This window comes from Lytechinus pictus, chromosome 8, assembly GCF_037042905.1.
Source record: "Lytechinus pictus isolate F3 Inbred chromosome 8, Lp3.0, whole genome shotgun sequence".
Lineage (NCBI taxonomy): Eukaryota > Metazoa > Echinodermata > Echinoidea > Temnopleuroida > Toxopneustidae > Lytechinus > Lytechinus pictus.
Window position 1 is genome coordinate 27,810,427 of NC_087252.1, and position 27,507 is coordinate 27,837,933.

The 27,507-nt window shown below is 35.8% G+C and overlaps 1 protein-coding gene across 4 annotated transcripts; it reads right to left on the reverse strand.

Moving 5' to 3' along the window:
• Positions 1-411: 411 nt before the first annotated feature.
• Positions 412-27,507, reverse strand: LOC135155133 (uncharacterized). 4 transcript variants are annotated; one of them, XM_064103873.1, is made up of 8 exons: positions 27,212-27,507; positions 24,340-24,415; positions 15,494-15,547; positions 12,782-13,077; positions 4,512-4,593; positions 2,207-2,322; positions 1,253-1,489; positions 412-728 (listed from the first exon to the last, which is right to left on the reverse strand). In XM_064103873.1, exons 1-8 carry the CDS (start codon positions 27,330-27,332, stop codon positions 601-603), a joined length of 1,110 nt encoding a protein of 369 aa, XP_063959943.1. In that variant the 5' UTR covers positions 27,333-27,507; the 3' UTR covers positions 412-600. The 4 variants fall into 4 exon arrangements, with proteins under 4 accessions (XP_063959943.1, XP_063959944.1, XP_063959945.1 ...); XM_064103874.1 differs by having other exon boundaries at positions 413-728; positions 2,207-2,319; XM_064103875.1 differs by having other exon boundaries at positions 415-728; positions 1,253-1,471.

Consider the following 27,507-nt stretch of genomic DNA (forward strand, 5'->3'; position numbering starts at 1 on the left):
TAAAACATCAATTCGGCGCACCTAGGTCGAACATCGATTCGGCGCCCCCTCCTACATGTAGGTTGAAGATCAATTCGCCGCTCCCTATGTCGAACATAAATTCGGCACCCTAGATAGAACATCGATTCGGCGCCCATAAGTAAAACATCAGTTGCCCCCCCCCCCCCCCCCGAGTTCGAACATCAATCCCCCTCCTAGGTTGGAGATCGATTCGGCGCCCCTATGTCGGACACCAATTCGGCACCCCCTATGTCGAACTTCAATTCGGCGCCCATAACTAAAACAACAATTCCCCCCCCCCCCGAGTTCGAACATTACTTCGGCGTCCCCTATATCGAACATGAACTCGGCGCCCTTCCCCGATAGAACATGATTTCGGCGCCCCCTTCCCTCTTCTTTTTCCCCTCTTTTCCCCCCTTTTGTATCTTTCTCTTCTTCTTTCCCCCTTTTCCTTTTGCCTCTTTTCTTCCTCTTTTTGGAGCTCCCCTCTCGTCTACCCGGGGGCCCGGGCCCTTCCCCCCCCCCCCCGAATACGCGAATGATCCACGGAGAACTAAGGGTTCTAAGGGAAGACAACACCTATTTTATATTGTAAACTGGTTACCTAAATACAAAGACCACGCAACCAAGTTTATGTCCTTTGTTTTGCTCGACAAAGTCCAGTTCTGCTTTGTCCTCGTCTCCATCCTCTTGCCATTCGACTTTTGATCCATATCCTCGCTCTCCAGCTAGAAAAAAGGATGTCCCCAGCATTATTCATTCTATACATGCACTTAATCTTAATAACTTTCTGAAATATGCACGAAAACCGACAAAAGCAAGGGAATTCTAAACGTTATTTGGTTATTGAATAAATATGATTACACAAAAATGATGTATATAACCAATCCTGGAATGTCATCTCAAGAATACAACAAAATCCCTTAAATTCAGATCGACAGCTTTTGTATCACCCGGAAAAACTCAAGTGTTCGGCCATAAATGTCATCAAATTCGGTATGGAATGATAACGAATGAGAAGATATACTCTGCTACCCTTACTTCATAATAATACTATCTTTGTACTGCTCTTGCTCCAAGTGAAAGCTTAATCTTTAAATCCCATCTTATTTGAAATTATTCAAATGCATACTTCAAATATTCAAAAGTAAACGAACCTACCCCAGCCCACACGCTGCCTTTACACCCTCTATTATAACATTCAAACGTACACGGTTTCACTAGGCCTATCCAACCCCTTGCACATTCTTACCTAACTGTCCCAACAGTTCTGCAGTTGCTCGATCGGTGGAAAGGCCATCGAAGCCGCGGTTATCAATCACAAAAATCCTCTTCGTAATATCAGCTATTTTTCTGAACATGGTGTGCCCACCGGCCTTCTCCTGTGTAGCTACCTGTAGCCATTTAGCTCTTCGCAATCTTCCATGAGTGGCATACTTCAGGGAATTTATCAGCGATGTTTTCCCGCATCCTGTTCGGCCAAAAAGTCCTAATATAATAAAGTAATCCTTTGTAAAGTATTTTTAGCGGTGGATGAATACGCACAGTTTGCCTGCATGATTTCATGGCCCCGTGAAGCGGGGATGATGCGTGTATTATTTTCCATAGGCATCACCCCCTGTAATTCTGGTAGGTGTTAAACAAATGTAAAGATGTAACCAAAATGACTTACATATTGTAGTGAAAGCCTCCTTCATTTTTTATTTTTGTTGCCAAATTTATCGGGACCAAAATAACCTTCATTTTGAAGTGAAACCTTTATATTTTTTTTGCTTGTCAAATTTACATCAGCAACCCACTAAAATCGTTTCTAGGGCCATGCATAATTTGACTGTTCGTTATCACAGCATATTGCACAATGTGGTGAAATTTAAAAAAATGCTAGGTTTTGGACAAATTTGATGTGGTAATATCGTGCCGTAGTCTGTCAATAATGTTAATTAAGGATAATAATGTTTGTATTTTATTGTAAATTCCGTAGGGTAGCCGGCATGTTCTACGAATTGTGGTTAATGTTGCACTCATTTACGAGGTGTAGGTTATTGGCACTATTGGAATATATTATTTTGGAGGTTTGTCGAATAGAAAAAATACAAAAATATTACAATTACGCTACATATTTTAACTTCCTCTTTATGTTAACGTCGTATCCATGGTAGTTTAGGTATTGATTAAAGGAACAGTATAGAACTTAATTTACGTTTACCTATGTAAAGATTCTCCGGGAATTCAACTCGTTTAGGATGCACCGATGCTTCACCCGGTTCATACGCCAACACCTCTCCTCTTAGTTCCTTAATTTCTTCTTTTAGCTCCTCTCTGCTAGATGCCGCCATGTCAGATTAGAACGTTAGAATGCAAAATTTTCTATCATGTCAGGTCATGAAAAATCGATCTTGAAATTCATGTGATTATCATTTTATTCATTCATGAGATGATTGTAATCAGCATAATGTGGGCGTTATATCACCATATTTAGCTATCGAAAAGGGTTGGGCAGAGCTGCTTTTGCATGTCCCCCCTTTCGTCACATGTCTCGAATAATTTACCAAGTGTTATCTCTATCACAATACGCCACCTCACTTGCACTCATGTTCCAAGAATTATTTGACAATGATTATGTATATATATCTTGGATGTGTAGTTTTAAATCGTCTGGAGCATCCTAATTGCGATAACTGACGTAGGCATGTAGGGGTGACGAATGTAAATGAGAGGAAACACTTGGAAATGGATCAATCATTTTTTTTTCTTTATCATTATTATTTCGTAATTTACTAATTTTTTTCCAAAGATTATGATTCATATTTCTGATTAATTGATTTGGCTTCCCATCTTCAATTTTATATAGAACTATTTTAATGTTTCCATTGAGTATCTGAATATTAAAATGGCCAATTCCAATTTTTTGTGAAATTGAGTTGAATATGGGAAATTGTTCCTTATCAATGACACATCTTGTGTATAAATAATAAATCTGAAATCATCTCAGAAATGCCTTAAATTAAGGAGAAATATCTGGTATATGGGTGTAAGAAAAGCCTAAGTTCAGGACTTGGGCTTTTCTCACATTCATATCATAGAGCGCCCACTCTCATTACTTCTACTACTTACTCAGAAGTCTATGTAAGAATGACCAAAGTCCAAATGATGCTAAAAAGGACACAAGTCCATTAGACGAAAGATCCCGCCCACAAGTAACGTAAACATTAATGTTCATAAAAAATGTACACTTAAATTTGTTTTATGTTCTCTGATGTCTTTTGGTCAAATATACTTTAATTGCCCAAATTAAGAAAATTTCATTGTTTTTTCGATTTTCTCGAAATGACCTCTTTTGGGCCTTTTTCATATTCATATACTCAATTTTTAGCGAAGGAAAATTGCTCGCTCGCTTCATTTGCTTTAACTCTCTGATATTATACCTAATCCAAAGACTATTATAGATTTGCTTTAAAACTTTTAAAAAAGAACGTCGTGAATGACTCTGAAAAAAAGCTCAAAAGTCGCGGATTTTTGGTGCGCACGGTTCACCTCAACTCTGTTAAACGTGATTTATGATGTCAGTGGTGTGGCAATAATTTCATAATAGTATCTTTCACAAGAGAATTATGCTGTATGTTTTATCTTTATGTTTTGTATTTTGTTTTGTTCTGTCTTTATCAAGTATAATTATGCTTTCCATTATTTATCTAAATTCTCAAAAACTCTTAATTCACACTTTGAGATTTAAATATGTTCATCCGTGATGATGATAACCATAATTGATTTAAAAAAAAACAAAGGTGGATGATATGAATTTATTCTCCAGAGCATGATTGTTAACTTTTTTTTAGCATCATAATTTTTTTCTACCCTGTTCTAGTAACAATTAGTTCAACATTTGTTTATATTTCTGCCCAATCATTTTCTGAGCGCAATATTGTCAAGGGTGCTTTATCGTTATGGAAGTATCGTTTACTTCGTTTCAGTATATCATTGTCTACGTCAATCATCTCCTCCCTTCACCCTCTCTCTCTTAGCGCTCCCACGCACTTAAACTATCACCCCCCTCCTCCATACATACTAGCTAGACCTCTTTCATTCTAACACATAATATGAACCCGGGGAGGGGTACTCGAATTATAACGTGATATCTCCATGTATGTGTCGCGCCAAAGTCGAAAATGGGGGCTCTAGAACTAAATATTGATCTTATACGAGGGTCTCCGGATTGGCTCTTGGATCAACGATAGCTAAAAATGTAATGCTCTGGAACCTGGGCCGGAAGAATGGACCCGCGCCGATCGAGCTTGCCGCTCCGACCGGCTGAGTGTTCATTAAGGGCGCTCTCAGGAACGAGAAATCACAATTTTGATGGTATCCGGAACGGAAAAAATGGGAATTTCTCTGACTTTCTGAATTGGTGATGCTCTGGAACGGAAATTTAGGTTGAAAATGGGGGTCTCAAGCGCGGCATATACGTATCATACATTTATACTGAGTACCCCCCCCCCCGGATATGAACATACCTGCCCGTGTTACTGTCTTTTACACGAAGGTGATCGGTAGAGCTCTCAGTATCGACAGGAATGGGGCTATAAACCATACTATCTATAATTGGAAAAGAACATGCATCAATATGACAACTGTCTCGTTAGTGCGCGTTTTCTAAGCATGATCTTATTTATGTGATAATACATTATCTTTCACCACAAAATTGGGAATTTAAAAGCGATTTTTCGTCACACTTAAATCTATGTGACTCCCACCCAGGGCCTATCTACCAATGGGTAATAATGAGGATTTACAGGTCTGTAGGAAAACATGATAGGGCCTATGAGAGATGATATGAGATACTTCTTTTGTTTCTTATCATTCATTTACTTATCTATCAATATAGTTGTACATTTGTGTAGTAAACCTATTCCTAGGCTTATAAATGGAGAGCAAATTCATGAACGCATAATAGAATTCTTTATTTCATATAATTCATTTCATATTTAGGACAACTTGGGGGTGATAATAATGTGCATTTAACATTATCTAGGTGTACTCTCTGAATTATATAGTATATATACATGTATGTAATAAAGTCAAATGATCTGCTGAGATTATAAGTAGGTTCAAACAAAAAAAAAAAAAAAAAAAAATCAGTGGACAATAATATTTTAACGAATTTTTGCCCATAGGGTATATTCAAGTTGTAACAAATTCATTAGATTGCGTCAAAATATTAAATGCTTCATGAAGATGCGCGTATTAGTCAGGTTCACTATGTTCATACTTTACCTTTTGCCGGATTTTTTTGGAGAAATTGAAAACTATATATTTTTGTAAAGGTTGTTGTATGAGCTATTTTAAAAAACAATCTTTTCATTTGCACCGACCCCTATATGGCCTCCATCTTGGATTTTTCAAAATGGAAGTCGTGAAAGCGTTTTTTTTTCGTCAATATCTCGGCTTCTAAAGAACCTAGAATCATAATTTTTGCGCTTAATAGTTAACCTTTGTTGAGAAAAAAAAAGATATTTTTTTTACAAATTACCAGATTCAAAACTTACATTAAATTTCGAATTGCAAATGATGTCACTTTTCAATAAGGTTAATGTTGCACCAAGATGTCGTATACGCTTTCATCGTGTTCTGTTTGTTCTGTTGTTCATTAACCATTTAGAGTGTTTTATGTTCATATGATCAAGTTCAAGGTCAGTTAGGGTAAATGACCTATGACCATGTCGGGGTATTGCATTTCAGCTTGGTAACTATTTTTAATGTCATCCTAACCTTAAAAAGTATATGGTGATCAGCTTGTATGAAACTTAGGTTTCATGACCAAGGTCATTTAGGATCAGTGAAAATTTACCATGTTGGGGGCATCAATATTAAAATCTTACAATGAAGGTTAAGTTTGTAAAATGTCAATATATGTTTAGAAGTAAAATACGTAAGCGAAAATGTATCATTAAACCTTGAAATGAGGTATTCAAGTACCATTGACCAACACTTTCATTTTAATTAACACGAGAGTTGATATACTAAAAATGGGTTTCGAAAACATTCCCTATGTTCATTAAGAAAACAGAATGCAATGAATTTAACTTAAACTCTTGTATGACTATGATTTTATTAAATCTGGATTCATAACTGAATTTTGCTTTAATTTGACACATATTGATTAACAGCGAATAATAACTCCTGCTTACTCAAGCGTATAAATATATCACAAGGAAGACACTCTTAATAGAATGTAATTGGTCTTTAAAAATTAAATCGAAAATTTTAGAGGTACATATAGAGCTTGTATTGTCTCAGCAGGTGCATTGATATCATAAAATATGATAATAATAATGATATACAACACGTATTGCAATGTTCTAAGCGCTTTAGCACGGATACCCTGATCGGACGCTCGAGCATTCAAGGAAAAAAGACCTTTGACCTTGACTGAGAAACTTGTTCTTCATTCCATATTGTTTGCAATATCAAATAACAATATAAAGCTTCAATTAGTTTTATTAAATATTTTAAAATGATCAACAAAAAATCTAACTTAAGCAAAATGATTGATATAAATTGACCGTTGAGTCTGGCCCATAACCCCATCCCCAATACCCATCTAAGTTCCAATATTTGTTAATTATTACAACCAAGTTTAAACGTAACTCAAACTTATAACGTTGGCATTATCTTGAAAATTTGAATCTTGTATTTGGTTAAGCTCTTGTTAGTGGATATCAGTATATTGACTCACAAATGATATTTGACCTTCGCCTAGAGACCAGAAATTTTATTCATCAGTTTGCTGGTACTTAAAGGTCAAGTCCACCCCAACAAAATGTTGATTTGAATCAATAGAGAAAAATCAGACAAGCACAATGCTGAAAATTTCATCAAAATCGGATGTAAAATAAAAAAGTTATGACATTTCAAAGTTTCGCTTATTTTTAACAAAATGGTTATATGAACGAGCCAGTTACATCCAAATTAGAGAGTCGATGATGTCACTCACTCACTATTTCTTTTGTTTTTTATTGTTTGAATTATACAATATTTCAATTTTTATGAATTTGACGATTAGGACCTCCTTGCCTGAACCACAAAATGTTAAAATAATGGAATTCCACGTATTTAGGGAGGAATGAAACTTCATTTCACATGACAATGACGAGAAAATCAAAATATTTTATAATTCATATAATAAAATACAAAAGAAATAGTGAGTGAGTGATGTCATCAGTTCCCTCATTTGCATACCGACCGGGATGAGCATATAACCCTTTTGCGAAATGAAGCGAAACTTTAAAATGTCATAACTTTCTTATTTTACATCCGATTTTGATGAAATTTTCAGTGTTATGCTTGTTAAATTTTTCTCTTTTTATTCGAATCAAGTTTTTGTTGGGGTGGACTTGTCCTTTAATGGCAATTATCGTAATGGGACTGGTTCTTATCTTGAAACTTAAACATCATTCGATGTTGATGTCATAAAGCGGTCATGGTCCACTGACCTTAAATGACTTTCAACATTGATTATCTGACCTGAAACTCAGAACAGATGATAAGTGATACTTGATTCTAATCTTTTCAAGCTTAACAATGAAATAGATTTAATACTTTTGATTTTTTACAAAAACCTATCCTTTGTTAAGTTTTGAGTGTTGATACCACAGCATTGGTCAAAGTTCTTAAACAATAAATAACCTTTAACCTTGATCATGTGATCTGAAACATTACTGATCAATTACTAATATTCCCAGGTTTTATACACCAGGTTGGTGATCAAAATTGCAAACGTATGCTGATATTTCAAAAACTTAACCTTGGATAGGATTTGTTCGAAGTTGATACCACAACATGATCAAAGTTAATGGACCCTTAGTAACGGTCCGACCACTTGACCGAATGCCCACGAGACCGAAAGTCCGGGGGACCGAAGGCCCGCGAGACCGTTTTGTTCCCCTTCATCAGGTGCCGAGTGGTTTATGGCGCCTCGCTGCAGCGGCGTGTGCCTGTTATGAGAGGGGGAGGGGGCAGAGCCAAATATTTCCCGGTAACTCTGTCTACAATTAGTGACATAGTTAGGATTTCAGTTTAGGGGCGGGAGTAAGCACGGGAAGCGCGCTTCCGGGGGGGGGGGGGTGCAGGGAGTGGGAGTGTCCCCCGCGAGAAGCGTGGAAGCTCCGACGTTCCTGTGAATCGTTCCTTGTCTGTTCCCGCTAATCTTAATACGTCCTCTGCCTGTTTTCGGAGGAGGGGGGGGGGGGTGTGGTAGAGCCAAGATATTTCCCAGTAACTAAGTCCAGAATGATTTCATTTTAGGGGGCGGTAGTGAGCATGCGAAGTGGCGAAAAACTTAATACTGAGCGCGCGAAAGGCGCTCCCTATAAGGGGGAATTTTCCCCCTTCCGCGCAAAGCACGGAAGCTCCGACGTTTTCTTCGAATTATCTGCTCTCGCTCCTCTTACATTCTCTGCCTGTTATTGGGGGGGGGGGGGGGTGGTTAATAATTCCCGGTAACTAAATTTAGAATCAGTGGCGTTGCTAGAATTTCATTTAAGGGGGCGGTGGTGAGCACGCGAATCGTGCGAAATACTTACTGCGCGCACGAAACGGCTCTCTAGGGGGGTGCAGGGAGGGGGTGTTTCCGCTACCGTTGCCTAATTTCACTGACACTACTTAATCATTATTTCTATTTATTTAACATTTATTTTTATGCATTTTTGTGCATTTAATGTTTAACAAGAAAACTGGAAATATTATGGAAATACATACACCTTGAACATTAAACCTTCATTATGGGCAATCCTATAGTAGCATTTTTTTTCTCAGTTAAACTGAAAAATAAGAAGAACAAGAAGGTGAAAGTTTTAAAGAAAAGAACGTACATTAATTCATCACTCAAATAGAAGCGCGCCGCGGCGCCAGTCAAATTAATTGGCGCCTACTATTTTCAACAACGGTTGCGATAAAATAATCGATGCTTACTGTGTGCCTTATTAGTCTAAGGACTTATGAATTATGATAATAATAAATACGGTATATTTAGCCAGGGTAGCCACTTCCGTTCCGAAAACTTTTCTCCCAGCGGGCCCTGCTATTATTAATACCTGGCTAAGCTAGGCTACCTATTCGGTGCACACAGCTTTTTGACGAATAACTTCTTGCCGGTACCCATTCATTTACCTCACCTGTGTCGAGTGTAGCACACTCTGGATAAATTCCTTGCTGAAGAAAATTACGCCATGGCTGGGATTTTAGCACTAGCGTACTTATGGGGGGCAGGGGGGCAGACTGCCCCCCCCCCCCCTGACGAGTCACAACCCATAACCCATGCAAGGGACTATACCTGCCCCCCCCCCCCTGAAGACCTTTTTTTTTGCTTGTCAATTTTTTTTCTGTCGCGAAATGTCCTTTATATGCGGTTGAAGACCTTTTTTTTAGGGGGGGGCAATTTTTTTTTCGGACGCAATTTGCTCCCCCCTTTGGAAAATCCAAGGTACGCTACTGGATTTTAGCCCACGATCCTCTGTTTTAAAGTCAGGAGACTAATCCACTGGGCCACGACGCTCCAATTATATGTGTCTATTTATTCCTTAGACAATGTCCTGTGATGGGGTTATATGAGGGACCGGTAGAGAAGACCAGGTAATAATATAGACATGGTAAATAGGCCAAGTGTCAACACTCCATATAAGATATCTTTTACCTCTTTAAACTTGTTTCCTTGCCCAAAAACTCCGAAGAGTTCATTGCGCCCACCCCACTCCCCCACACACCGAGTCCATCGTGACGATATTTGCTTTACACTGAGCTGTGATTTACATGAAATGGCTAAGGCTTAATTTTCATTTTGTTAATCATTGCCAAGCTTGGGAAAAGTGTGGAGAAACAAGTATTAAATGAAAAATTAAATGTAAACCAACTTTAAATGATAAAAACTTTGTGAAAAATGCTGGAGATGTCTGATATAAACTTTTGTTCAGATTCAGTTATGTCCTCAGATCCAGCTGGCACAAAAAGGGTAAAGGTTGTGCTTACTAAATGTTGAAATGTCAGATTTGGGCGGCAAAATTGTTACAAAATGTTTGAATGTATCCGTTTTATGTCAATTGGCTAAAAGTGCTAGGGAAATTTATGAGAAATGCTTCGCAGGGTAAGTTTGATTTCGCCCTTTCCCCTTGACACAGCGTGAAAACAAGCATTTCTGCGCAAACAGATTTCTGCGAGCTTTACAAAAATGGCCAGTGCTCACACAAGTGTAACATTCTGTCAAAATTTTTACTTTCATTGGATAGATGAGACCCAAACCCATAATTATATGTGAAAAAATTATCCACATGTCGTATATTTGTTAATTCCCATGGCTTTTTCAAAGTGTAAACTTTTTTTTGATACGCACTGTATAATGATTACAATAATAATAATAGTATCGAAATCATGGTCAATGTAGAGTTGTGGATTTTTTTATATGGGAAATATGCTTCAAGTAATAATTAAATAAATAAAATAAAATGACCTGATACTTTTACTCATTGAACAGTTTTAGAATGATGGTAATGATAATTACACCGAATACTGTATGCCTACTTGTTGATCTTATTTTCAATAATTATCTCGTTATACTCTTAATCGTCTTATGTATAAGAACGAATGTACTACGTGCATGCCAGTATTTTGTATTAATTTTGTCTCCTTGATTATTCATATTTGTAATTTGTATGTTTGCATGTAAACAAAATGAATTTCCATTAAGTTGGACAATAAAAAACATTATATATAACATTATACAGTGCGTCCACTAAAACGAAACGAATATTTATCGATTATTTATCATAACTTAATCACATATACAATAGACAAATGACCTACCATTGTAAAGCTTAGAATCTCCTCTTTCATCTGAACGCATGGGTAAGCAAAAACAATTTGAAGAGGGGATACCAAAAAGTCATTTGGCGGGCTGTATCTGGGTTTCAAAAAGAAAACCACATTTTTTTAGTTTAAAGTTCAATATCTGCTTTTTAATTTGATACCTCAATTACAGAAAATGGTCAAGAAATAACAAAGTTCTGGTTATTTGAAATAAGGCTTGAATTTAAATAATTTCATAAAATGAAGAGGTTCTATAGGCTAGCGTTCGAACTCACTTGACATTCCGTTTTGTTGACGATCAGCCATGCATTAAGTCTTTTGTTAACCATGCGATAGCTTCTGTGGGAAACCTGTGAAAACGCGTTTATTTAATGAAATTATGGAAATACTAGCATTGTTTCGAGGGAACATAACTTTTTACTTCTTGACCATTTTTTTGTGATTAAGGTTTCAAATAGGAGCAAATATTGAACTATTTAGGCATGTGATTTTCTTTTTGGAATTCAGATACCCCCGCCAAATGAGTTTTTGGTATCCTTTCTTCAAATAGTTTTTGCTCGCTCATGCGTGGATGGGGAATAATCTAAGTAATATCAGATGAAAGAGGAGATTCTAAGCTTTACATTGGTAGGTCATTTGTCTATTGTATTTGTGATGAAGTTATGATAAATTATCGTAATCTCGGTTTCGTTTTTTCTGGGACGCACTGTATAGATTGCAATCAAATAATCCAAATGAATTCAGCAAGTTGGAATACTTAGCATGCGAGCATATTGCTTTGAAACGCCTTTTCCTTTTTAGAGTTGTTTGATTGCTATTCCCCTTTATTGTCTTTACTTATTTCTTTAGATTTATAGGAAGGTGTATAGTTATTTCGTACGGTGATTCTGTTTTCATGGTTGGTGAAGTATTTTGGGATCACTGGATTTAAATGTCATTTATAAGAAATGACAAGACAGCATTCCCATTGAGGGCTCTCATTTATTGTCATCTGTAACCACATTTAATTCCATTTTGATTTAACAAAAGAATTTCAAAAAGCACATTAACATGATAAACCTATATTATACGATTAATAATATTGTGCTTGGAAACCACAAAGCCAGGAGGTGTCGTGGTGTAGTAGATCAGTCACTTGCCTCTTAAACCAAAGGTCGAGAGTTCGAATCCGAACCCGGTGATAATGTCCTTTGGCAAGGCTCTAATCGACGTTTGCCACACTCATTCCAGGTGTTAAATGGGCGCCATATAGGATGTGGGCGCCAATATAATTAGATTAACATTTGTGCACCGATCAATAAATGGTTGTCTGGCCAGAATGCTCCCCAGGAAGAGGGGATGGTGCACATTATGTGTGGAATTTTATTAAAAGCACGGCGTCTGAAGTGCTATAAATTCCACACATGCTAAGTATCCCAACTTGCTTTAATGTGTTTTAAGGAAATTTAGCGGATTCGTCATAGCTAAATCTAAATTTTCGGCTCGCTCGCTTCGCTCCCTCACAAAACTAAGAATTGCGCGGTTAGGGCTCAAATGAAGATGCAAAGTATATAATCCCGTATATTGCTCGTTTTCAAGTAATGTTACTTTCCTCCACCCCTCCCCCGATTTTCGGACACAGAATAATAACCATGGTTTTAAAGATTTTTAAAGGCATCGTCTATGAACAAAACATGGGCGCCGTTCAAGCCCCTCAGCCCCCACCTCACCCCTTACCAACACCTGGATCCTTCTAAGAATTACGGCATATTATTTTAAAGAGGTGTCAAATAATTTTTTCTAGGTTTCTTCTGATGTGGAATAAAAAGCAAACTAGGCAAATTGCTTCGGTGAATAAAGCAAATGAATTAAAAAGCAGAAATATAGATCACTATCACTAAATGTAAACAACTGCTAACTTGCTTCAAAATGAAAATTAAATGCTTACCAATGTCATCAGGTGTATATGCTTCTGCCAGGTTCACTAATCCAGCTGCTACTAGTGCAATCCTCAGATTTTTCCTGTTCGTTGAATCTGTCTGCAATTTTCCCCACGTCCTGAGCATAGCCAATGTCCCCATATAGTTCCCTCCTTGTTTATCGTTCTCATCGGTGCATCGACCAATTTCTGCTGGCCCGAATCCTAGCGCTGATCCGAGATTATCAATGTCAGATTTCTTATATAGGGATTGTGCTATTTTTTTCAAAATGGCGTCGAATTCCTGTTGTGTCTGTGAGCTCCATCTGTATCAATGAAAAAGTCATTAGAACGCTCGAAATTAAATATGCATTTTTGATGATCACGCTGTTTGTCTTATATGGAGTGACAAGGTTATAATAGAGACGTTGAATTTATTTGTATGCGTTAGTAAAAAAACTGAATACCATTAATATTATTTATCAATTTGTTAGGCCTACTTCAGGCGTGTATAGTGTATAAAAAAATTGTACCAGCAGCTATTCTGACTGGGACGATTTACAATTAAAAGAACAATATGATTGAAAAAAAAAACCGTTAATGATTAACAATAATTAAATACAGTATAAGAATAACGATGCACCAACAAATATACATCCGCTTTTAAACATGATATTGTCAGCAATGGCGTAAAAGGCATTGGCAGGATCAGTCTGTTCAAATGGAACATGAAAGGATGGCGGGAAAGAAGAAAAAAAGAAGAAAATCCATATTTTATTGTTCGAAATCGACATGAAATGAAATACTCCGAAAATTTGCTTTGCCCAATTGATCGTGGGCCCGGCAGCCGCTGTGCAGCGCCAGATCGACGAGGCTCTATCCCTTTAATCGTTAAACGCCACACAGAGTAGCAGCAACTCCCATCTCTGAGGGGTTTAGGTTTGGTTCCACAGAATAATAAAAAAATGAAGAAGGCAACAAAAGGAAATGGTGAAATACAAAATGTCATTTGCCGAATTTAATGTCGAAATCTATCACATAATTAGTATTTCACTTTCAAAATATCGGGGTTTTTTTCAAAACATTTCTACATGGAAGTCTTTTCAACCAAATTGCAATAGCAATGTCAACAAAAGTTTCCGCTTGAGTGAGCACCACTTATTTTTAACAAGTTCGTTTAAAATTATTTGCGCAGCTATTCGGAAGAGAGATATGGATGAAAGTGGAGGCAAATAATGAAGAGAACAGGCACTTTTATCTAAGAAGATTTATAGATATATCCCAATTTTAAACTGTTCCTTGCTCAACGTTCATATCCATCAATTCCCACTTTCCCCACACATACTCATCATCTCTACTCGCCGACTCAAAATCAACTGGCCCAGTAAAAATATACTGGAAACCGGTAAAATTATACTTGAAACCAGTAAAAATTCTTACTGGTCTTACTGGTTTTTCCTTCTGGGCTCCACTTTCTCGCCTATCCATTTCTTCTCTTCTTCTACCCACTCCTTCTATAACACTTCACATGGTGTACCGTAAACCACATCAGCGATTGTACATACCACCATGCAAACCTTCAAACAACATCTAACCCTAAGTTATGTTTACTTGGGATTAAAATGTTGAATTCGGTAGCAAACTTGCTGAAAATTGCCAGGTAGCATTTTTTATTTTCATAAATCAGAAAAGGAAAGAGATTGTGACAAGTGGAGCGCCTCTGTTAGCTCGCCTGCATTACGTGATTCAATATAGTAGCAGTGCTGACTTTGAAATCTACTACAAAATAGGAATTAGTCACAAAAACGCCAATAATATAATATGATATTATACGTTCATTTACCCTAAATGACATTTGACCTTAATCATGTGACATAAGACCTGTCAGTGATACTTGATTACCCCTATGTCCACATTTCATATACTATATTCATAATCTTTGAGTTATGATGGCAATTCAACAATTACCACCGACATTGCAAAAGTTCATTGACCTTAAATGACCTTTGACTTTAATCTTGTGACCTGGAATTCAAACGGATTGTTCAGTGATTACCCTTATACACTGTAAAAATGAAGTGCTAATTTAGCACTTACAGTGGTTGTATAGTGACTGCACTACGAGTGCTGATTTTTTTAATTCAAATTTAAACTAGAAAATCAGCACTAGTAGTGCAGTCACTATACAAGCACTTTAAGAGCTATATAGCATTTAATTTTTTTACAGTGTATGTGTCCAAGTTTTATGAACTGGATCCATAAACTTTCAAAGTTATGTTGGTTAATTCAACATATACCCCCAACTTGGTCAAATTTCATTGACCCTAAATAATCTGTGACCTTTGTCATGTGACCTGAAACCTAGGCAGGATATTCAGTCTTAATTCACTACCTTTATAGGTTCATAAATTCTCTAACTTATGATGTCATTTAAAAAACATCAACCTTTGGCTAAGATTTCAATGTTGACGCCACCGCCAGCGTCGTGAAAATCAGCATGTTTATATGAGCCAGCCAATTTCTGGGTTCTTTACAAAAGTGGACAGTGCTCACTCAAGCGTAATTTTTGGACAATAATTATACTGTCATCTGATAAAACAGACCACAGTCCAATCATTTATGTGGCAAAAATATCCCCATATTTCAAATGCAATTGCTAGGGCCTTTTCGAAGTGCAAACTTTATATAGATACATACCGTAGAAACTAAGAGAAGTTACTTCGAAAAAAGGACAATAATTACCTTTCTTCAAAACAGGTAGGGCCTTGGGAATATTCATTCTGTTGGGTACTTTGCCTGTTGATATCAAATTTTAATATATATTACATATAAGGCCATTACATGAATAACATTAATAAGTACACGATTCGCTATGCCATATCGAGAGGTTCCTCAGGTTTTTTTGAAAAGACAGTCACCATATTAGTCAAAGATTTTTATATTTTTTAATTATTTGCTTTTTGAAAAAAAACACGAGATACTAGTAAATGGCTTGTTTTAACACGCAGTGTAAGTGATGCGTAAGTTTCCTGATAATTTCTATGGGGAGCCTTGAGCTGAAAAATTAAACGTGGAGTGGAAGCTAGCCAGCCGGAAAATTTTTCCTATGGTGTCTATCAAAAGTACAACGCTATACTCTAAAAAAAATTGGGTAAAAGTACTCCAAGAGGGTAATTATTTGTCCAACCAACATTGGGCATTTCTTTTGGGCATTTTTATTTATTCAGTGTTATGAAAATATTGCCCATTCTAAAGTAATAGATGTTAATTTTCTAACCTTAGCGGGCAATATGCTTCCCGAATTGGGTAAAATACTGCCAAAAATTGTTTGGACACATAATTACCCTCGTGGTGGTAAAACCTTTACCCAAATTTTTTTTTACAGTGTACCAAGAAGTTATCACCCTGGCCCTGCAATATTAAATGTAGAATGAGCGGGTCGCGCGCCGGAAGCATGCAGGGCTATAGCGCAGTACGTGCACGGTGATATCTACGCGCCGGACGCGCGTTTCCGTTTTACACCCTGGCGAAGGCATTTTCCGAAAAAATAGCCACAAAGCGACTAGTGAAGAGTCTACGTCTACGTTTGTTTACATAATCAGCTGGGCGCGCGATCCAAAAGTCCGCACCGAAGATATCCGCAGAACATCTATTTCTCAAATTCTCTATCTCCCTCTATCTATCTATCCATCTGTCTGTCTTTTGTTCTCTCCTCTCTTTCTCTATTTCTCTTTTTTCCGTCCATATATCTATCTATCTATAACATATTTCTCCATCTCTCAAGTTCTCTCCCCCATCTATCTATCTTCTATCTATTTATCTATCTATGTAACTACAGTATCTATCTATCTATCTATCAATCTGTCTGTCTTTTTTTCTCTGTCTCTCTCATTCTTTATCTATCTATCTATCTATCTATCTCTCAAATTATCTATCTCTCTCTCTCTCCCTCTATCTATCTATCTATGTAACTACAGTATTTATCTATCTGTTAATTTGTCTATCTTCTCTGTCTCTCTCATTCTTTATCTTATATCTATATCTATATATCTCTCTCTCTCCCCCCTCTATCTATCTATCTATCTATCCATCTGTCTGTCTTTTTTCTCTCTTTCTCTTTTTCCGTCCATATATATATCTATCTATCTTTAACATCTCTCCATCTCTCAAGTTCTCTCCCCATCTATCTATCTATCTATCTATCTTCTATTTATCTATGTAACTACAGTATCTATCTATCTGTTAATTTGTCTATCTTCTCTGTCTCTCTCTCCCTCTCTCTCTATCTATCTATCCATCTGTCTTTTTTCTCTCTTTCTCTATCTCTCTTTATCCGTCCATACATCTATCTATCTATCTATAACATCTCTCTCCCCCTCTCTCAAGTTCTCTCCCCCATCTATCTATATTTATCCATCTCTCTGCATGTCTTTCTCTCACTCTCTATTTTCATCTATCTATCTATGTCTCTATCTATTTATCAGTCTTCTATATATCTATCTTTCGGCATCTATGTGTATCAACCCATCAAACTTCAATTTGTCTTTCTATTATAGGTATCTGTTTATTTTGATTTTGTCTGTCATTAACTTTCATAAAAAAAACGTAACTGCAAAAGTATGTTCGGATTTCACTCATATGACTGCTCTCTGTACATGAAATGCCGAGGAACTCTGTGCTCTGATCAGTAACTGTGCTGATTGCATGCGGTGGTCGCGCGTTTCCGTTTTACACCCTGGCGAAGGCATTTTCCGCAAAAATAGCCACAAAGCGACTAGTGAAGAGTCTACACACGTCGCTGGTTGCAACACATGGAGAAACAACGCATCTTGTTCTTTTGATTGGACTCTGATGCCGCGATCGTTATCAGCAGGAAAAGTAATCTGGCAAAATCCCTTTTCAAATCTCCCGCGGCGGTACTGCCGCTCGTAAAACTTGCGGAAGCGATACCGCGCGGTGCATTATGGGACTGCAAATTCCGTAAACAAACATGGATGCGTCTAGTAGTGAACCGAGTGTTGGTGAAATGGCGAATTCTGCAAGCGAAGAAAACCTTATTTTGGAGACAGTAGACTGGGAAACGGAGGCGTATGAGGGTATTTGTATCTGTTCTCTGCCGAAGACAGAGCAATTGATTGCTTGTTCGTCCGAAACATGCCCGATAGGCCTGTATCATGCGGAGTGCGTCGGACTTCAACTGAATTGTGATCCCGAGGAGCGTCACAATGAACCCGGACTTGAAGACGAGAGCGCCACTACCGGAACCCCTATGGCCAGGGCGCGCGTTTCCGTTTTACACCCTGGCGAAGGCATTTTCCGGAAAAATAGCCACAAAGCGACTAGTGAAAAGTCTACGTCTACGTTTGTTTACATAATCAGCTGGGCGCGCGATCCAAAAGTCCGCACCGAAGATATCCGCAGAACATACGTGCAAATGCAGCTGAGTTTATAGACCAAAATCTTCAGTCTCTGTATTTTGGTTGTTCCGCTGAACTATATACGTTGGCTTCATGATTTTTTTTTTTTACTTTATCGCACATGATTGTTTATATGAATGGAAACGAATAATAGCTAAAATATTGAAAAATAAAACACATAATTACTTTTTTTCATATTATATCTATCCTTATATCTATCATATCTGTCTATCCACTATCTATGTTATAAATTAATCTATGGAACTACATGATCGATCTATCTGTTAATTTGTCTATCTACTCTGTCTCTCTCATTCTCTATCTACCTATATATCTGTCTATCTATCTATCCATCTAACATCTATCTCTCAAATTCTCTATCTATCCATCTGTCTCTCTTTATTTCTCTCTATCCATCTATTAATCTACTCGTGCAATATCAACACTGCTTCGACTTCCTTCGGGAGTCTATTTCCTCAGCTCTACTTTTCCCTTTTTGTTCTCGATTCGATTCAATTACTACTTTATTTACTTGTTACCATTGTTAAATGTCTTGTATTGCATAATGAGTTTTTTTCTGAAGGTTGCCTCCTATTCTCTTTCAAATTCCACCTCTTGCTTTCCCTTCTCTTTGTCTTATCCCAATTTCTTTCCCTTCTCTCACCTCTTTCCTCTTCTCTCTCCTCTTTCTTCTTAATCTTTCATTCCGCTTTTTTCTTCTTTGGTGACACTTTGTAGTAATTTTGGCCTTTTGTATTTATTTATGATACATTTCTTTTTCATCTGTATGAATTTGTATTGTATTTGATATTTATTTATGATGTTTACTTTATATTTTGTTATGATTCTATTTGTATGTAAACATTCACTTATTTCAGTCTTTGACTGCTTGTGATTGTATTTTGATAGTTTTTATTGCAATAAAATCCAATATATATATATATATGAATGAAATATATTGATTTTCTAAAAACATTTTGTGACAATTATAAATCTGAAAATAACGGCTATCAACGTAAAAATAACTTGTCTACAAAAGAATTTGATGCCCTCCAAAAATTGGTAGAAGATGATGATATCATCTTCAAACAAGCAGATAAGGGAGGCGCTTTTGTCTTGATGAAAAGGGATTTTTATATTTCGAAAATGAATGACCATTTGGATTAAAAAGAAACATACCAGAAACTATCCCAAAATGAGGATACTGGAACCATGAAAAAAATACAAGACTTGGTTAAAAAACATGAAAATATTTTCACAAAAAAATAAACTTTCATAAACTTTAAGTACAAAACAAGTTATTTTTATGGTTTACCAAAAATACACCAAAGTAAACGTATTAAAGAAAATATTTTGGAGCAGAAAAGCTCTTACGTTCAATGTGGTACTGATGTAGACTTAAAAATGAGACCAATAGTTGCTGGACAAGTATGTCCAACTCATCGTCTTAGTAATTTGATCGATGTTGTGCTAAAACCTTACTTGAAACATGTGAAAAGTTATATTAGAGATAGTGTTGATTTTTTTAATCATCTACCAGAAAATATTGATAATGATAGTTTATTGGTTACTTTTGATGTTAACAGCCTTTATACCAATATTGATCATCAAGTTGGATTAGATGCTATTCCATATTGGTTGGAAACATATCCTGAAGATCTAAATCCCAGGATAACTAAAGAATTTATTTTAGATGCCATTGACTTAATTTTGAAAAACAACATACTAGAATTCAATGGTAACTTTCATAAACAAATCAAAGGAACAGCAATGGGCACAAAAATGACCCCTACATACGCAAATCCTTTTCTCGGATATCTGGAAAAGCAACTATATAAGAAAGTAGAGGAAATCATTTCGCACAACGCCAGATTGTATGTGGAAGAAAATTGGTTTAGGTATTTGGATGACTGTTTTATTATATGGAAAAAAAGAGTTTGGTGATGTTCAAGCTTTCTATAATATACTTCAAAATATTCATGAAGATATCAAGTTCAAAATAGATATTTCAGGAGAAACCATTTCTTTCTTGGATATAAATGTTAAAAAGAAAAGTGGTAAATTGGAAACAGATATATATTATAAGATTACAGACACGCATCAATATTTGCACTTCAACTCTTGTCATCCACGACACACAAAAAGAAATGTTCCATATAATCTGGCAAGAAGAATTTGTACTATTGTGTCTAATGAAGAAATTAGAGAAAAAAGATTAAAAGAATTAGAATCAATGCTTATCCTTCGGAAATATCCAAAGGAACTTATCGAAGTTGGCATACAGAAAGCACGTTCTATAGAACAAAAAATTCTAAGACAAACAAAGAAGAAGATTGAGCAATTATATTGTTTTCGTTTCTACATATAATCCGAATAATGGAGACTTTTCAAATTCTATAAAACGGTCAGTGTCCCTTTTGGATAATGATGCTAACCTTAAAAGGGTATTTGATCAAACTAATTATGTTGCAAGCAAAAGACAAGCTCCCAATTTGAAGAAAATTTAGACAAAAGCATCGTTAGACAAATCACAAGGAGGGACGAAAAAATGTGATAATAAATGATGTAAGACGTGCCCATATATGCCTACTACGGATAAGTTAGAATTTAAAAACAATGATAATAAAAAAAAATTCAAATTGAAAGATTCATTTTCATGCACATCTTGGAATTTGATTTATTGCATGACCTGTAACGGATGTGGAAAAAAATATATTGGAGAAACAGGAGGTATTTTGAGGAATAGAATGACCCTCCACCGTCAACACATAATAGAGAAAAAGTATCAAATTCTTAATGTAAGTAAAGACATATCAATATGTGCAAAAGGAATAACTCCAGAATTTCATGTTACACCTTTTTACAAATTAAAAACAGACAATGAAAACGAACGTAAAATAAAAGAGAAACATTTCATTGACATATTTCAGCCTGAGTTGAATAGGCCTTAACATTATATTATTCATAAAGAATAAAAATGGAAATGGACTAACCATTGATTCTTTTAATGGGTGTAAATAATAATGAAATATCTTTTGATCATAGCGCTTCAGATTATGACGTAAATTACGTAATGATGATAACATAATGATTCCGTTGCTACGCAACGCATCTCATTAGCGTATACATTTGTTTTGTTTGTTTGTTTTATTTTATTTCTGCGTTCACAATACATTATCAAAAATTATTTACATTGTTTGCAATATATAAAACAATCCATAATGTTTACAACATAAACATAATAATTAGAAAAAAAGTGGTTTGGGTATATACTTCACATTACATAAAATAGAAAAAAATGATTTGGGCATATACTTCACATTAGGATGATAATAAAAAGCAGCATAAACAAATGAACGCAGGAGACCGCCATCGTGAGCGGTTAAGCTTGTAGTTGATGGCGGCCTCATACATGCTTAGTATATGGCGCTAGAGCGCAATTTTTGTATGAATTTGTTGTGAATCAATATTTCACTTTCTGAAGAATTAAAGACGAAACTAGTTAAAGTGGAATATTTGAGCATTCTTTGACTATTCTTCATTTAGTTTGATTATTATTTTCTTTCCGTGACGGGGTACATACTTCGTTATTTCATCGTGTTTATATATATATATATATATATATATATATATATATCTCTCTCAAATTCTTTCTATCTATCCATCTGTCTGTCTTTTTCTCTCTCTGTTTCTATCTATCTCTCGAATTCTCTCTATCCATCTGTCTGTCTGTCTCTCAAATTCTCTCTCTCTCTATCTATCTATCCATCTGTCTGTCTTTTTCTCTCTATCCGTCTATATATCTATCTTTCAAATTATATTTATATCTATCTATCTATCTATCTATCTATGTAACTACAGTATCTATCTATCTGTTAATCTTCTCTGTCTCTCACATTCTTTATCTATCTAACATCTATCTATCTCTCTCTCTCTCTCTCTCTATCTATCCATCTGTCTTTCTCTAGTTCTCTCTCTCTCTCTATCTATCTATCTATCTTCTATATATCTATCTATATGTAACTGCAGTATCTATCTACCTGTTAATTTGTCGCTCTTCTCTGTCTCTCTCATTCTTTATCTATCTAACATCTATCTATCTCACAAATTCTCTATCTCTCTCTCCCCCTCTCTCTATCTATCTATCCATCTTTCTGTCTGTCTTTCTCTCTCTCTCTCTATCTATCTATCTTCTATCTATCTATCTATCTATCTATATATCTATCTATCTATCTATCTTCTATCTATATATTTATCTATCACCTATCTATGTAACTACAGTATCTATCTATCTGTTAATTTGTCTATCTTCTCTGTCTCTCTCATTCTTTATCTATCTATCTATCTATCTATATATCTATCTAACATCTATTTATCTTTCAAATTCTCTATCTCCCTCTCCCTCTATCTATCTATCCATCTGTCTGTCTTTTTTTCTCTCTCTCTCTTTCCGTCCATATATACATCTCTCTCTCTACAACATCTCTCCATCTCTCAAGTTCTCTCCCCCATCTATCTATCTATCTATCTATCTATCTATCTATCTATCTATCTATCTTTTATCTATTTATCTATCTATGTAACTACAGTATCTATCTATCTGTTAATTTGTCTATCTTCTCTGTCTCTCTCATTCTTTATCTATCTATCTAACATCTATCTATCTATCTCTCAGATTCTCTATCTCTCTCTCTCTCTATCTATCCATCTGTCTGTCTTTTTTTCTCTCTCTCTATTTCTCTTTATCCGTCCATATATCTATCTATCTATAACATCTCTCCATCTCTCAAGTTCTCTCCCCCCCATCTATCTATCTATCTATCTATCTATCTGTCTGTCTGTCTGTCTGTCTGTCTGTCTGTCTGTCTATCTATCTATCTATCTATCCATCTCTCTGTCTTACTCTCTCTCTCTCTACTTCTATCTATCTTTCTATCTATCTATCTATCTATCTATCTATCTATCTATCTATCTATCTGTCTGTCTGTCTGTCTGTGTGTCTGTCTGTCTGTCTATCTATCTATGTCTCTATCTATTTATCAGTCTTCTATATCTATCTTTCGGCATCTAAGTGTATCAATCCATCAAACTTCAATTTTCTTTCTATTATATGTATCTGTTTATTTTTATTTTGTCTGTCATTCTATTCATTTAGTTAATAATTTATATTTAGAAAAAAAAACTTTTTCATAACTTTTCATTTAAAAAAAGTAACTGCAAAAGCATGTTCGGATTTCACTCATATGACTGCTCTCTGTACATGAAGTGCCGAGGAACTCTATGCTCTGATCAGTAACTGTGCTGATTGCATGCGGTGGTGTGGGACTCGCCTGCGTCGCACGCTGCAACCAGCGACGTGTGTAGACTCTTCACTAGTCGCTTTGTGGCTATTTTTGCGGAAAATGCCTTCGCCAGGGTGTAAAACGGAAACGCGCGTCCGGGGGGGGGGGGGGGGGTAGATGTGCAGGGGTAGATGTCCGGGGGTAGATTTCCTAGGGGGAACTTTTCCTAAGGGGGTGGATGTCCGGGGGTAGATGTCTGGGGGGTAGATGTCCGGGGATAAATGTCTGGGGTGGATGTCCGGGGGTAGATATCCTAGGGGTACTTGTCCTAGGGGGTACTTGTCCTAAGGGGATGGATATCCGGGGGTGGATGTCCAGGGGGTAGATGTCCTGATATGATCATTGTAACTGAAAAAATAAGGTTAGAATTGTGTAGGACGGCTAGCAAATGTATCTAAATTCCGGAAGGCTTGGCAATAAAAAAAACCACTGACTGTCCTTGTTAAAGTCCTTACGCATTATTTGACCCTTGAAACCATGGTCTAGACACCAAGATTTCCCAGGCGGAGAGTTTGTTACCTTTTTTTGTTGGGGGGGGGGGGGACTTTCAATGTTTTCAATGTCTGTCAGTGATAATTTTTCATTGTATTGCATATAATGGAACTTGTTGTTCAGGAACACATGGACTTATTTTGGTTTCCCTGTTTCATTTTTAACTAATTTATTGGTATGTTTTTTACCCTTTTTTATTGAAAGGCATTATAGTGATATTCTGAGATTTCTTAATTTGTATTTTATTGGTATCAATATGTATGCAGATTATTTTCATTGTAATTACCTGTTTTTATGTGAGTGAATATGTACATAAATGAAAAACAAATGATCATACCTGTCATTTTCTGCATGTTGAATGAGAGAGATCTCACAAACAACAGGAGTGATGCTTGTAGAATACAAAGAAGTATCTGAAATAAGAAAACAATGTAGCAACATCAATATGATAAATATTAGTGCTAAAAATCAGTGCTATGATAACATTAATCTGCTAGCTAGAGCCTGCATGGTATTTGTAAGAGTGGAAGCCTAATGAAGCGTATAGGGTCATATGATACGAACGACTCAATGAATGAGGCATTCCTGTGTGCCAATCATTTTCCATCGGTTAAGCTGAGTCCAATCTTTATACACTAGGATATTATTAACAAATAAATTAGGGTTGTAAGAAAGTTCTTGATGAACTCATTTGGAGTGACAAACAATAACGGATGGTGTTACTGTCCTATGTCACCTTGCAGGATCATGTAAGTTATTGCCATTATTTTTTAGGCTGCTGTGAAGTAGTTACTGACATAATTTGGAGTGCAAACAGGCATCCGATTTCATTTTGAGTGTGTATCTTTTGTTTTGACCCATAGGTTTATCCCTCAAGACCCCAAAACTTACAAAATATCTGGACATGCTTGGTCTCTTCGGGTATTCAAATAAAAATATTGATGATCGTCGTCTAACAGCGCCAACAACCAAGATAGGCCACAAAAAGGGAATCAATCATTATCAAAGAAGCAAATGTCGTCACTAAATTAATAACATGTAATAAACATCATATCTTGCAAGCAACATAAATTATCATGGTTATTAACAAGACATTGGCATGCCACAATGTCAAACAAAATTATTCTTTCACGTGGGCCAAAGATGATGGGATCAAATTGCAGTAGAAATACCCAACAAGATTTTGTAATCACGAACAAGAAGGAAATAAAACTTTTTTTTAGCTATGCCTATATATAAATTTGCAATGTAATTTCACTTTAATTAAGTGCCATTATACAAGGGTGTTCCTATTTTGTCTGCGCTACGATCGTTTCTGATGTGAACTTAAACTTATTTAAACTTAACTTACTTACAGTAAATAATCTTTACTCTTTCCCTTTACAAAAACTTGATTTGAATAAAAGGAGAAAAATCCATAAATCATGACACTGAAAATGTCATCAAAATATTATTATTATTATTATTATTTTAATAGTTTATGGTTAAGTTAATTTGGTCCATATTGTTAAGTCTGTCAAATTGAAATACTGAATCTAAACAATAAAAACAAAAGAAATAGTGAGTGAGGGATATCATCAATTCTCTCGTTTGCATATCACTGAGTTAAGCATGTATGACTGTTTTGTCAAAAAATAAATTGAAATTTAAAAATTTACATCAGATTTTCGTAAAATTTTCAGTATAAAACTTGTTTGATTTTTCTCTATCGATTAAAAATGTATGTTATTTAGTAATTCCATAGACAAGTTACCGATGAACATTATGTTTGATAATACCCTATTAGAAATGATACCGTTCACCAAATATCTTTGAATAACAGCTGTCAGTAAACTTTCCTGGAAAAATTATATTGAAAATATATCCAAAATAATTTCACGATATAAAGGTATTATTAATAGGCTAAACATTTTCACTCCCTAAACATCACTTATGCTTAATTCATCCTTAATTTTGCCTTACTTAAATTACGGGATTCTTATTTGGGGGTAATACGTACCAATATTTAATAGATAAATTGTTACTTTTGCAAAAGAAAGCACTTCGTTTTACAGCTTTCCTTCTCATACGGACCCGCTTTTTCTAGAAAGTAAATTTTTGAAAGTCAAAGACCTGTATTAAGTACAGTTAGGGCAATTCATTTATAGTTATAACTTTTATGCCATGTTCCCTAATAAACAATTTTATCATAACTACCCCACGAGACACTCTGACGAATTTCATTTACCACTTTACAGAACTTTACTGGCCAAAAATACATTCCTATTCAACGGTCCTAAATTCTGGAACTCGCCTCCTAATAATGTAAAAGACAGTGTCCCTTTTAATGCATTCAAACGTATACTCAAACTTATCCTGCTTCATTCTTATAATTCTTCATAACGGACCTAACACTTCATTATCTTGATTATCATCCGTACATTTCCATCATTTTATTGTTTCATTTTTTAATCTTATATTGTCAAGTTATATCATCTTTTGTTATTTCACCAGATCAAGCTTGTTTGTGGTCAGCCGTTCCCTGTTCTGAATTTTCCTTTTTTTTCTTATTTACTTGATATGTTCTTATCTTGTCTTGTCCTGTCTTGTCTCTTATTTTGTCTCGTCTTCTATGTCTTGTCATTCCCTCTCTCTTTCTTCTGTTCTTGTGTCTAACGCGCAATCCTTCATAGCGGAGACTTCTTTGTGTGACTAGTTTTGCATTTAGTCAGTAATTTCAAAATAATTATGTTTATATCAATCTGATTTCGACTTTTTTTCCCACTTTATTTTTTTCTTTCCTGTATGTGTACGCATATATAAACAAGTCGACAATATTTTTTTTTCATTTCCAAGGGGGTTTCACACTTACAAGCTTTGCTTCTAGTGGACCCCCTTCATTTCCATTTTATGTTCAATCTTTTAACGGTTTTATAACGAAGTAAGAGCGTTCATCTGTAAAATTTTATCTGATCTGCTAGTTATATCATTTTGTATTGTTTGAATGGAAATGAAATAAAAAATTGAATTGAATTGAATTCAAATCGACAATTAACTGAGGTGGACTTGACCTTTAATAAAAAGAACAATCACGTTCTCAATCACTGTAAAGTGAAGATCTTTCTTCAAGCCTGAGGTTCCCATGAAAGATGACAAATAGTGCCAATTTCTTATCACTTTCACGAAAGATAGTTATTCCCCATTGAAATTACAATCCTTGAAATACTTACTGGCTTCAGCTATGCTCAAACGTTTATCAGCAAGTGATACTAATTGTGCATCCAATAGCGCCGATTGAAGTTTCGCTCTTTCTGTTGAATCTGCCTGCCTTTCTGCCCACTTTCTGAGCATATCCAAAGTCCCCCTATAGTCCCCATCTTGTTTCTCATTCTCATCTGTGTCTGCAGTGATATCTGCTTGCCCGAATCCCAAGGCTGATCTGAGACCATCGACCTCAGATTTGTTATGAAGAGATTGCGCTATCCCCTGCAGAATGACATCAAATTCTGATGTGGCCTGTAAGCTC

Excerpts from the sequence above, each read along its gene's own strand:
- LOC135155133 (XM_064103873.1), bottom strand. The coding sequence starts at position 27,332 with ATGCTCAGAAAGTGGGCAGAAAGGCAGGCAGATTCAACAGAAAGAGCG. Across the intron at positions 2,323-4,511 it reads AAAGACAGTAACACGGGCAG|CAGAGAGGAGCTAAAAGAAG; the intron begins GTATGTTCATAT and ends GGCGGCATCTAG. Across the intron at positions 1,490-2,206 it reads CCCGGAGAATCTTTACATAG|GACTTTTTGGCCGAACAGGA; the intron begins GTAAACGTAAAT and ends TTATTATATTAG.